This window comes from Chiloscyllium plagiosum, chromosome 13, assembly GCF_004010195.1.
Source record: "Chiloscyllium plagiosum isolate BGI_BamShark_2017 chromosome 13, ASM401019v2, whole genome shotgun sequence".
Classification (NCBI taxonomy): Eukaryota; Metazoa; Chordata; class Chondrichthyes; order Orectolobiformes; family Hemiscylliidae; genus Chiloscyllium; species Chiloscyllium plagiosum.
The window spans coordinates 53,161,156-53,174,482 of record NC_057722.1 but is presented as its reverse complement, the minus strand read 5'-3'; the positions used below and the strand labels follow the sequence as shown (position 1 = coordinate 53,174,482).

At 41.4% G+C, this 13,327-nt stretch overlaps 1 protein-coding gene across 1 annotated transcript in view; it reads right to left on the bottom strand.

Annotated features, from left to right (window-relative positions):
* LOC122556036 (uncharacterized protein PB18E9.04c-like) overlaps positions 1-13,327 on the bottom strand; it is a 54,541-nt gene that overhangs the window by 23,130 nt on the left and 18,084 nt on the right. Inside the window, exons 5-7 of the mRNA XM_043702422.1 lie at positions 10,235-10,358; positions 9,304-9,423; positions 5,352-5,465 (exon numbers count right to left, since the gene is read on the bottom strand). Coding sequence (XP_043558357.1) covers positions 5,352-5,465; positions 9,304-9,423; positions 10,235-10,358 — 358 coding nt within the window. The remainder of the gene's footprint in view (positions 1-5,351; positions 5,466-9,303; positions 9,424-10,234; positions 10,359-13,327) is intronic.

Sequence of the window (13,327 nt, the reverse complement as noted above, 5' to 3'; positions counted from 1 at the left end):
TCAAAGTTTGTGAGAAGATTTGTAGCTCGGGTGCTCGTTGCTGTGGTTCTGTTCGCCGAGCTGGAAGTTTTTGTTGCAAACGTTTCGTCCCCTGTCTAGGTGACATCCTCAGTGAAAGCAACCACCCCAATACACACAAACGAAGTTGCATCAAGACACTATTCAAAAGGGCCACAACACACTGCAGCACACCAGAACTGCAAAAAGAGGAAGAGGAACACCTATACAAGGTATTCGCCAATAACGGATATCCTCGCAATTTCATTAACAGATGCCTAAGGGAAAGACAATGGAACAAGGACATGCCGCAACCCAAAGTACTAGCCACAATACCATACATCAAGAACATCTCTGAAATGACAGCCAGACTACTGCGACCACTAGGACTTATAACAGCACACAAACCAACAGCCACACTCAGACAACAACTCACCAGAACGAAGGACCCGATACCCAGCATGAGCAAAACTAATGTAGTGTACAAAATCCCATGCAAGGACTGCACAAAACACTATATAGGACAAACAGGAAGACAGCTAACGATCCGCATCCACGGATATCAACTAGCCACGAAACAACACGACCAGCTATCCCTAGTAGTCACACACGCAGACGACAAGCAACATGAATTCGACTGGGACAACAGGTGTCAAACTTTAACAGTTCCTGTTGTTAGAGAATGGAAAGCAGTTATTCAGGTTAGTGTGGACTCACTTGCTGTTGGTGGAGTGGAAGTCTGCGCACTTGTTGGTTCTGGTGTACTTGCTGGTGGAGTTATGGATGTGGAAGTTGTTATTGTAGTTGTTGATGGTAGAGGTGTTGAAGATGTTTCAGCAGGAAGAGTCAAAACATTTAAGTTAGTTGTAAAAACAAAATCATTGTAAGCTTTTAAAAAAATAACAGCAGCTCCACCATGAAATTCCTTCATAATGCGCCATCTTTCAGTTTCTTTGGATAAAAGATTGCTGGTTTTGATTCGGCCTGCCATCAGTGTTCAGAGATTGTGAAATTTTATTTTACTTGCCGCAATTTGGAGCCAATAATGCCATAAAATGTGACATGAATTGAGTTATTTTTGAACCATCAGTAGGAAATAGTTGCTAACATACAGATTAGTTGCCTTCTAATTCTTATTGTTATCAAACTGTTTGCTTTTCTTGAGATTGTTGCTGTGTTCTCACTTGTAAATATAGGCATGGAAATCTCTGTACTTGGTGCAGTTTTGGAAGATGTATCAGCAGGAAAATTGTGTAAACACTTAATGTATAAAGAAAAGCAAACTTCAGGCTTGTATGAGATGATGAGCTGAATTTTGTTTTATTCATTTGTGTGTTCATATGAGTGTTTGGGGCTGGCCAGAATTTAATGCCTGTCCCAAGTTGATTTTGAGAAGATGGTGATCAGCTGCCTCCTTGAATCAATGCAGTCCACATTCTGTGGGTTAGAGAGACAATTCCAGGATTTTGACCCAGCGACATTGAAGAAACGGCGATTTACGTCCAAGTCAGGATGTTGAGTGGCTTGGAGGGGAACTTGCAGGTGCTGGTGTTCCCATGTATCGGCTGCTTTTGACCTTCTCGGTGGAAATGGTCATGGGTTTGGAAGGTGCTGTCTGAGGATCGCTGTTCAATTTCTGTAGTTGTTCAATGTAGATAACGCACATGGCTGCTGCTGAGCATTGGTGGTGGAGGGATGTTTGTGCAAGTGATGCCCATCAAGCTAGCTGTTTTTTACTGGATGTGTCAAGCTTCTTGGGTATTGTTGGAACTGCACCCATCCAGGCAACAGGGGAGTAATCCATCACACTCCTGACTTGTGCCTTGTAAATGATGGACAGGCTTTGGGAAACAGGAGGTGAGTTACTTGCAGCAAGATTCCTAGCCTCTGACCTGTTCATGTAGCCCAAGTCCAGTTGAGTTTCTGGTCAATGGTAGCCCCAGGCATGTTGATAATAGGGAATTCGGTGATGGTAATACCGTTAAATGTCACGAGGTGGTGGTTATATTGTTTCTTATTGGTCAAAGACTAGCAAATGTGCGGTGCTAATGTTATTTGCCACTTATCAGTCCAAACCTGGATATTGTCCAGATCTTGCTGCATTTGAACATGGACTGTTTCAGTATCGATGAAGGGAAAGTGATTGATGTGAAAACTAAAGATGGTTGGGCCCAGGACACTGGCCTGAGGAACATCTGCAAAGATGTCCTGGAGCCGACCTCCAACAATGACAATAATCTCCCTATGTGTCAAGTCTGATTCCAGCCAGCAGAGAGTTTGCGCCATGATACTAATTGATGCCAGTGTTGTGAGGGTTCCTAGATTGGATTAGATTACTTACAGTGTGGAAACAGGCCCTTCAGCCCAACAAGTCCATACCGACCCCCCGAAGCGCAACCCACCCAGACCCATTCCCCTACATTTACCCCTTCATCTAACACTACAAGCAATTTAGCATGGCCAATTCACCTAACCTGCACATTTTGGATTGTGGGAGGAAACCGGAGCACCCGGAGGAAACCCACGCAGACACAGAGGGAATGTGCAAACTTCACACAGAGAGTTGTCTGAGGCGGGAATTGAACCCGGGTCTCTGGCGCTGTGAGGCAACAGTGCTAACCACTGTGCCACCATGCCGCCCACAACACAACGTTGATGTTTAGGGCTGTCACTCTCACCTCACTTCTGGAATTCAATTTGTTTGTCCATGTTTGAACTAAGACTGTAATGAAGCCAGGAGCAGAGTGGCTCTGGTGGAATCCAAACTGAGCATCTCTGAGCAGGTTATTGATGAGCAGGTGCTGCTTGGTAGCACTATTGATAACATCTCCCACCACTTTACCGATGCATCGAGAGTAGACCAATGGAATGGTAATTGGCCGGGTTGGATTTGTGATGCTTTTTATGTACATGACATAGCTAGGTAATTTTCCACATTGTCGACTAGATGCCAGTGTTGTAACTGAACTGGAAGAGCTTGGATCTGGGAGCAACAAACTCTAGAGCAAAAGTCTTCAGCATTATTGCCAGAATGTTGTCAGGGCCCATGGCCTTTGCAGTATCTAGTGTCTCCAACTATTTACTGATATCACATGGAGTGAATCAAATTAACTTAGGACATTAGATTAGATTCCCTACAGTATGGAAACAGGCCCCTTCGGCCCAACAAGTCCACTCCGACCCTCCAAAGAGTAACCCACCCAGACCCATTCCACATATTTATCCCTGACTATGGGCAATTTAGCATGACCACTTCACCTAATCTGCACATCTTTGGATTGTGGGAGGAAACCCATGCAGCCACGGGAAGAATGTGTAAACTCCACACAGTCAGTCACCCGAGATGGGAATCGAACCTGGGTCCCTGATTCTGTGAGGCAGCAGTGCTAACCACTGAGACACAGTGCCACCCCCATGTATACATCACATGTATCTGTGATACTTGGGACTACTGGAGGACGCCGAAATGGATCATGCACACAGCACTCCTAACTGAATATTTTTGCAAATGCTTCAGCCTGAAGCACTGGGCTCTTCCATCATTGAGGATGGGGATATTTGGAGAGTCTCTTCCTCCAGTGATTTTTTAAATTGAACTCAACTATTCAAAACTGCCTGTGGCAGGATGACAGAGCTTGAATCTGATGCATTGGTTGTGGGATTACGTGGCTCTGTCTATTACTTGCTGCTGATGTTGCTTCACCTGTAGGTAATCCTGTTTGGTAGCTTCAACAGGTAGACACCTAATTTTCAGGTATTTCTGATGCTGCTCCTGGCATACCCCTTTGCACTTTATTAAATATCCCATGTAATGAAATGATGTTCAAATCTGAGATATATTCGTTACGTAGACAAATAATATATCAACTTTTTCACCACGAGCAAGGAAAGTCTATCTTGCAGGTTATTTTGTACAGATCCGAAAAGGTGGAACCTATTGTTCAGTGTCTGTGTTTTTACCAGAATGTTTCAGCAACAGTAATGTGCAGTTAATTTTAAATATACAGGTAGTTCTTCTGTAATGCACATTGATTAAACATGATCTGGTTGTGATTTGTGAATTGCGGACCCTTTTTTTAGAAAGTGAACTATATCCTCTGTCATGCGATTCCATCCCCAGCATGAGCTGAACAGCAAAACCCAGAGTGAGGATCCTCTGCCTGCAAAATGCACAGTGTGTTCAGCTGAAACAGGAATGCAGCCTTGAAATTGAGCTTGAAGCTGGGAATTGGAGGCCTCACGTGGTCAGTCGGATTACGTGCTTTTTGGTGAAGAACTTTGTGAAAGGTATTATGCTGTAGTCGGTGATTATAGTGTTGACGTGTTAAATTTACAATGTTATTTCATTAAAATAAATGATTTAAACATTTACCTAGACTGTGCTATGGCTTGTGTTCTTGTTTCAATTTCTTCAGATATTCTTGGGGGTTCACCATAACCCTGCTACTCCCACAAGCATCATTATTTATATTGTGCAATTTTCTAAAACATGATGTCACACAGGAATGCAACTACCAAGATATCGGACAACCAACTGTATTCGCAGAACACGGAAGGGACTCATTGATTCAACATATATAGGACCTATATTATACTATTATGTTTCCCAACAGTGAGTCTGACATCAACCATACCACTCAGGTGGGTATCCTTCTTCACTTTGACTCAATCATTTACAAAATGGAATTGCCCAGAACATGAGAAGGTAACAGTGAATATATTCAAGTCATTAAAGATGGGATCAGTTGATGTGACAATATGATATTGTGTGCTGACTCAGATCAGGGATTCGACACATATGTCAAAAATATGGAATGACTTATAATAAAATCTCTTAAAAAATGAGGTAGGTAATTGCTGCTTTTCCAGCTGTGATTATGAGGCAATAAGTCATATTCCTAGAATTCTGCACATCTGTTGGTTCTGATGTACTTGTTGGTGGAGTTGTGGATGTGGGGGGTTGTATTGTCATTGTAGATTGTACAGATACTGAAGATGATTCAGTAGGAGTAGATATGGAAGTAATTGATGCACATGCGCACTAAAAATAAAAATTTAGTCTTGATTCCCAACACAAACTGATTCCTAATTGTGCCATGTAGTATCGGAAACTTAAGTTCTGAACCAAGTTTGTTATGCCTGATAGCCACTCTTGTGAAACAGTTAGTGCATTCATACCTAGCACATTCAGACAATTTCAATGTTAATATTTGAAGGATTTGAAATATTTTTGAATCTTCGAATACAGAAGTAATAAGTCTGATGCTTATTACTTCTTGTTGTTATCGACATGGAAAGAGTGGTTCAGTTTGGTGTAGACTCACTTCTTATTGGGGGACAACAACTCTGCATACCTGTTGGTTCTGATGTACTTGTTGGTGGAGTTGTGGATGTAGAAGTTGTTATTGTTGATGGTACAGATGTTGAAGATGATTCAGCAGGAGCAGTTGTTGAAACACTTGATGTACCTGTCCAATACAAAACAAAATTTAGCTTTTAATTACAACAGTGATTGAATCATAACTGTGAGAGAGCGAGGACTGCAGATGCTGGAGATCAGAGTTGAGAGTGTGGTGCTGGAAAAGCACAGCAGGTCAGGCAGCCTGAAACATCGATTTTCCTGCTCCTCAGGTGCTGCCTGACCTGCTGTGCTTTCCAGCACCACACTCTCGACTCTGAATCATAACTGCCTCACGCAATATGATCATGTTCCATTTTCAGCGGAATGTATATATGACAGTCAGTCCATGAAAAGTGAAGCTTATTTGTAGTTGATGCATTCAGAGAGTTCATACATAAAGTTTTCACGAAAAAGAAATGATTGTGTCCATCTAACATGTTAGTTTTGTCAGTTCATGGGAATGCCTCTCGCACCAATCCCAATGAGTTTTTCCTCTCACCCCAATCCAACCAGTACCCTTCCACTGACACTCTTATTCGCCTGGCTGAACTGGTCCTGCCAATCTTCCCACTTCCTCCAAACCAAAGGGGAAGCCATGGGCACCTGCATGAGCCCCAGCTATGCCTACCTCTCATTGTGTACTTGGAACAGTCCATCTTCCAGTGTTACACTAGCACCAGTCCCCACCTTTTCCTCTGCTACATCATTGACTGTATCGGCACTACCTCAGGCTCCCATGAGGATGTTGAACAGTTCATCAATTTCACAAACATCTTCCACCCCAATCTCAAATTCACCTGGACCATCTCTGACACCTCTCTCCTCTTCCTGGAACTCACCATCTCAATCTCCAGTGACCAACTGAGTATAGACATCTACTACAAACCCACCGACTCCCATAGCTATCTGGACTACAACTCCTCCCTTCATGCTTCCAGTAAAAATGCCATTTCTTATTCCCAATTCCTCTGCCTCTGCCACATCTGCTCCCAGGAGAACCAATTCCAACAGGGAACATCCCAAATGGCCCCCTTTTTCAAAGACTGGAATTTCCCCCTCACACGTGGTCGACGATACCCTCCAATGTACCTCCTCCACTTCCTGCACCACTGTTATCGAGCCCACCCCTCCAATTGCAACAGGGACAGAACCCCCATGGTCCTCACCTTCCACCCCACCAACCTCTGGATACATCACATCATCCTATGCCACATCCGCTACCTGCAAACAGACCCCGCCACATGGGATATATTTCCCTCCTCACCCCATCAGCGTTCAGTAGAGACCATTCACTCCATGACTCCCTTATCAGATCCATGCATCCCCCACCAGCCCTCACACGATCACTTGCACTTTCCCTTGTTACCACAGGAAGTGCAAAACCTGTGCTCACATCCGCAACCCCCCCCCCCCCCCCCCAACAGACCCCAAAAGACCTATCATGTTCACCCCTGCCTACACCTACCTATCACATTCACAGCTACTTTCCTTCCAACCCCAGCCCACTCCCATTTACATCTCAGTCCCCCGGTCCACAAGCTTCATTCCTAATGAAGGGCTTATGCCTGCAACATTAATTCTCCTGCTCCTCAGATGCTGCCTGACCTGCTGTGTTTTTCCAGCACCACACTCTCGACTCTATCTCCAGCATCTGCAGTCCTCACTTTCTCCTGGGATGTACTAACCAATCTTTCAGTTCTCTCAGAGTTTTTTCCACCTTTTTCCATGTAGAACATGGAACAAAGAACATGACAGTGTAGTGCAGGCCCTTCGGCCCTTGATGTTGTGCCGACCCTGTGGAACCACTCTGAAGCCCACCTAATTATGCTATTCCATTTTCATCCATATGTTTATCCAATGATCATTTAAATGCCTTTAAATTTGGTGAGTCTACTGCTGTTGCAGACAGTATGTTCCACGCCCCTACCACTCTCTGTATGAAGAAATTACCTCTGAGATCTACCCTATATCTATCACCCCTCAATTCAAAGCGATGTCCCCTTGTGCTAGCCATCACCGTCTGAGGAAAAAGGCTCTTACTGTCCATCTTATCTAACCCTCTGATTATCTTATATGTCTCAACTAAGTCACCTCTCAACCTTCTTCTCTCTTACGAAAATGGTCTCAAGTCCCTCAGCCTTTCCTCACAAGACCTTCCCCCCATACCAGGCAACATCCTAGTAAATCCCCTCTGAGCCCTTTCCAAAGCTTCCACATCCTTCCTATAACATGGTGACCAAAATGGTACACAATACTACAAGTGTAGCCACACCAGAATATTGTACAGCTGCAGCATGACCTCATGGCTGCGACACTCAATCCCGCTACCAATAAAAGCTAATACACCATATGTCTTCTTAACAACCCTATTAACTTTCAAAGATCTATGCACATGGACGCCGAAATCTCTCTGCTCATCTTCATTACCAAGAATCTTACCATTAGCCCAATACCCTTTATTCCTTTTGCTCCTTCCAAAGTGAATCACCTCACACTTTTCCGCTTTAAAGTCCATTTGCCACCTCTCGGCCCTGCTCTGCAGCTTATCTATGTCCCTCTGTAACTTACAACATCCTTAACTCTAATGATCTTAGTGTCATCCACAAAGTTACTAACACGTCCTTCTCCATCTTCATCCAGGACAAAGAGCAGTGGCCCCATAACAGTTCCTTGTGGTACACCATTAGTAACTGATATCCGGGATGAACATTTCCCATCAGCTACTACCCTCTGCCTTCTTTCAGCTAGCCAATTTCTGGTCCAAATCATTAAATCACCGTCAATCCCATGCCTAAGTATTTTGTGCAATAGCAGACTGTGGGGAAGCTTAACAAACATCTTACTGAAATCCATATGCACCACATCAACCACTTTACCCTCATGCACCTGTTTGGTCACCTTCCCAAAGAACTCAATAAGGTTTGTGAGGCATGACCTACCTTCACAAAACCATGTTGACTATCCCTAATCAACTTATTCCTCTTTATATGATTATAAATCCTACATTTCTCATGCTTTCCAACACTTTACACTCAACCAAAGTAAGACTCACTGGTCTATAATTACCAGGGTTGTCTCCACACCCATCCTTGAACAAGGGGACAACATTTGCTATCCTCCAGTCTTCTGGCACTATTCCTGTAGACAATGATGACATAAAGATCAAAGACTCTACAATCTCTTCCTTGGCTTTCCAGAGAATCTTAGGATAAATCCCATCTGGCACAGGAGACTTATCTGTTTTCACACTTTGCAGAATTGCTAATTACTCCTTCTTGTGAATCTCAATCCCATCTAGTTTAGTAGCCTGTATCTCAGTATTCTGCTTGACAACATTGTCTTTTTACAATGTGAATATTAATTTTGCGCTATTCCTATCTCCTCGGACTCTATGCACAACTTGTCACAACTATCCTTAATTGGACAATATCTTACTCTAGTCTTTCTTTTATTCCTGATGTACGTATAGAAAGCTTCAGGGATTTCCTTGATCGGGTGCAGAATTAATGCGCATTTACAATGCAGTTTGATGCAGCAATGACTATCTTGCTTTTGAGATAAAGTGCATTCATTGTATAATATTGCTATTCTCGTCATTGGGATTATGCTTAACATTGTTCAAAAACGTTCTACGGCCATCATTCTCCACTTTGAATCCCTAATTTATAAAACCAACTTGGCCAGAACATGGATTGATGTCATTGAATCGATTGAAGTCATTAAAGATGGGATCCATTGTTGCGACAACACTATTTCATGCACTGATTCAGATCAGTGTTTTGACACATATTTCAAGGATACATCATGACTTATAATACAATCTCTTTTTTAAAAAGTGGTCAGTAACTGCTGCTCTTCCAGCTGTGATTCTGAGGAACAAGCCATATTAATGGAAGTCTGCATACCTGTTGGTTCTGATGTACTTGTTGGTGGATTTGTAGAAATGGAGGTTGGTGTTGTATTTGTTGATTGTACAGGTGTTGAAGATGATTCAGCAGGAGTAGATGTAGAAACACTTGATGTACCTGTGCAATAAAAATCAATTTTTAGTCTTGATTCCAAACATAGTCTGACTATGAACTGACGCATGCAAAGTCAGCGAGTTAAATTGAGAACCAAATTTGTGATGCCTCACAGCTGTAAAAGAGTTAATGCATTTGTAACTATTACATTCGGACAGTCGCTACATTAAAGTTTTCAATAAAATAAAATATGTTGTAAGTCTACAGGTTAGATTCATCTGTTCCCAGGACGTGCATAACAATCTTTCAGTTCTCTCCCAGTTTTGTCTGGCTTGCTTCATGTGCACAGTTAACATGCACTAGCTCTTACTTTTAGCCCACATTTACAACAATGATGATCATACATTTGAAATAAAATGCATCTTGAAGTTCGTACTCTACTCTGCTTACTGGGTCTGAGTCTGACTTATCTCAAACGTGTTGGTTGGCCATCGTTCTCCACTTTCAATCTCCAAAATCAATTTAACCAGAACATGGATTGATGTCTTTGAATCTATTCAATTCAGTAAAGATGGAATCCAGTTGAAGTGACTGCACAATTTTGCGTACTGACTCAGATCAGGGTTTCAACATGTATTATCATAACATATAACAAAATCTCTTTTCAGAAATGTGGATGTCACTGTTTTATTTGCAGCTGTGAATCTGAGCCGAGCAGTGCTATGAACCTTACTATCAATGATAATGTTTAAATTATTTGAAATGTTTTCCAAATCATCAGTATGCAATAGCTGCAAGAGAAAAATTTCTGATGCTTCTTAGTTCCTGTTAATACCCAAACTGAAACCCATTGTTCAGGTCGGTGTGGACTCACCTGTTATTGGCGGAGTGGAGGTCTGTGTACTTGTTGGTTCGGATGTATCTACTGGTGAAGTCATGGATGTGGAGGCTGTTGTTGTAGTTGTTGATGGGACAGATGTTGAAGATGATTCAGTAGGAACTGTTCTTGAAATGGAAGTCTGCATACCTGTTGGTTCTGATGTACTTGTTGGTGGATTTGTAGAAGTGGAGGTTGGTGTTGTATTTGTTGATTGTACAGGTGTCGAGGATGATTCAGTTGGAGTAGATGTAGAAACACTTGATGTACCTGTGCAATAAAAATCAAAACTTAGCCTTGATTCCAAACATAGTCTGACTATGAACTGACACATGCAAAGTCAGCGAGTTAAATTGAGAACCAAATTTGTGATGCTTGACAGCCATTCTGTAAAAGAGTTAATACATTTGTTGGTGGTACAATTGGACACTTATGACATTAAAGGTTTCAATAAAACAAAATATTCTGTCCATCTATCAGGTTAGATTCTTCTGTTCCCTGGATGAGCAATCTTTCAGTTCTCTCTCAGTTTTTTTTCTGGCTTGCTTCAAGTGCACAGTTAATGTGCACAAACTCTTAAATTTAGCCCACATTTGCAACAATGACTATTGTGCATTTGAGCTAAAATGCATCTAATAGTTTATACTCTCCTCTGTTCATTGGGACTGACCCTAAATTTTCTCAAACATGTTTCATGGCCATCGTTCTCCACTTTCAATCACTAATTTACAAAACCAACTTCACCAGAACATGGATTGATTTCTTTGAATCTATTAATTTCATTAAAGATGGAACCAGTTGAATAAACTGCACAATTTTGCATCCTGACTTGGATCAGAGTTTCAATATGTATTTCAAAAGTGTATCATGACTTTAAGCAAAATCTCTTTTCAGAAATGTGGTTAGTCACTGTTCCTTTTCCAGCTGTGATTCTGAGCTGACATGTCCTGTGACCCTTACTATCAATGATAATATTTGAAGGGTTTGAAATGTTTCCCAAACTATCAGTATGCAATAGCTGCAACAGAGAAATGTCTGATGCTGATTAGCTCCTGGTGCGACCGAACTGAAACCAGTTGTTCAATGTGGCGTGGACTCACCTGTTATTGCTGGAGTGGAGGTCTGCGTACTTGTTGGTTCTGATGTATCTGCTGGTGGAGTCGTGGATGTGGGGGTTGGTATTGTAGTTGTTGATGGTACAGAAGTTGAAGATGATTCAATATGAGCAGTTGTTGAAACACTTGATGTATCTGTGCAATATAAACACAACTGAGCTTTTAATTACAGCATTGATTGTACCATAACTGTCCCATGCAAGGTGATCATGTTACATTTTCAGCACAACATGCTATGTATGTCAGCCATCTCGCGAAAAGTGAAGTTCATTTGTAGCTGGTGCACTTGGAGAGTTCATACGTAAGGATTTAACTAAGAAACAAATGATTGTGTCCATGCAGCAGGTTAGTTTTGTCAGTTCCTGTGATGTACTAACAAATCTTGTGTTTCTCTTTGAGTTTGTAACACATTTCTCCATGTGTAGAATTACTGTGCATTAACACTTCAATTTGGCCCAGCAATGACTATCATGCATTTGAGATAAAGGCATCATTATATCATGTTGCAGTTAACATTGGCCAAAAATGTTCCATGACCATCATTCTCTACTTGGAATCACTAATTTAGAAAACCAACTTAGCCAGAACATGAACTGATGTCATTGAATCTATTCAAGTCGTTAAAGGTGGGACCAGTAGTTATGACAACACGATGTTGTCCACTGACTCAGATCAAGATTTTGACATGTATTTTAAGAATAGGTCATGACTTATAGCAAAATCTTCTTTAAAAAATGAAGGAGGTAACTGCTACTTTTCCAGCTGTGATTCTGAAGCAACTCGTCAAATTACCGAAAGTGTGCATACCTGTTGGTTCTGATGTACTTGTTGGTGGATTTGTGGATGTGGAGGTTGGTATTGTAGTTGTTGATTGTACAGATACTGAAGATGATTCTGTAGAAGTCGATGTAGAAACACTTGAGGTACCTGTGCAATAAAAATCAAAATGTAGTCATCATTCCCAACATAAACTGATTCTTAATTATGCCCTGTAGTCTCAGCAATTTAAATTCTGAGCCAAATTTGTTATGCCTGATAGCCACTCTGTGAAAGAATTAGTGTGACCATAGCTAGCACATTCAGACAGTTTCAATGTTAATGCTTGAATGATTTGAAATATTTTTGAATTTTCAGAATACAGTTGCTCCGTCAAACCAAAGTCTGATGCTTATTAGTTCTTGTTGTTCGCGACATGGAAAGAATGAGTAAGTTTGGGGTGGACTCACTTCGTATTGATAGACTGGAAGTCTGCATACCTGTTGGCTCTAATGTACTTCTTGGTGGAGTTATGGATGTGGAGCTTGGTTTGGGAGTTGTTGATCGCAGAGAAACTGAGGATGATTCAGTAGGAGTAGATGTCGAAACACTTGATGTACCTGTAGAATAAAAATCAAAAAGGAGCCATTATTTCTAACATAACCTGAGTCTTGACTGAGTCATGGAATGTCAGCAAGTGAATTTCTGAGCCAAATTTGTAACATCTGACAGCCATCTGTGACGGAGTTAATGCATTTGTTGCCGGTACGTTCGGACAGTTGCGACATTAAGTCTTGCAATAAAATAAAATATTCTGTCCATCCAGCAGATTAGATTCTTCTGTTCGCAAGACGTGCAAAACAATCGTTCACTTCTCTCTTAGCTTTTTCCAGTTTGCTTAATGTACACAGTTAATGTGCAGTACCTCTTAAATTTAGCCCACATTTTCAACAATACCTATTTTGCATTTAAGATAAAATGCATCCATAAGTTTGTACTCTATTCTGTTGAGCTTTCATGAAACATTCTGTCGATCTTTCATGAAACATTTTGGTTGGCCATCTTTCTCCAATTTCAATCATGAATTGACAAAACCAACTGAACCAGAACATGGATTGATGTCTTTGAATCTTTTCAATTCATTAAAGATAGAATCCAGTTGAAGTGACTGCACAATTTTGACTATTGACTTAGACCAGGGTTTTAACATATATTTCAA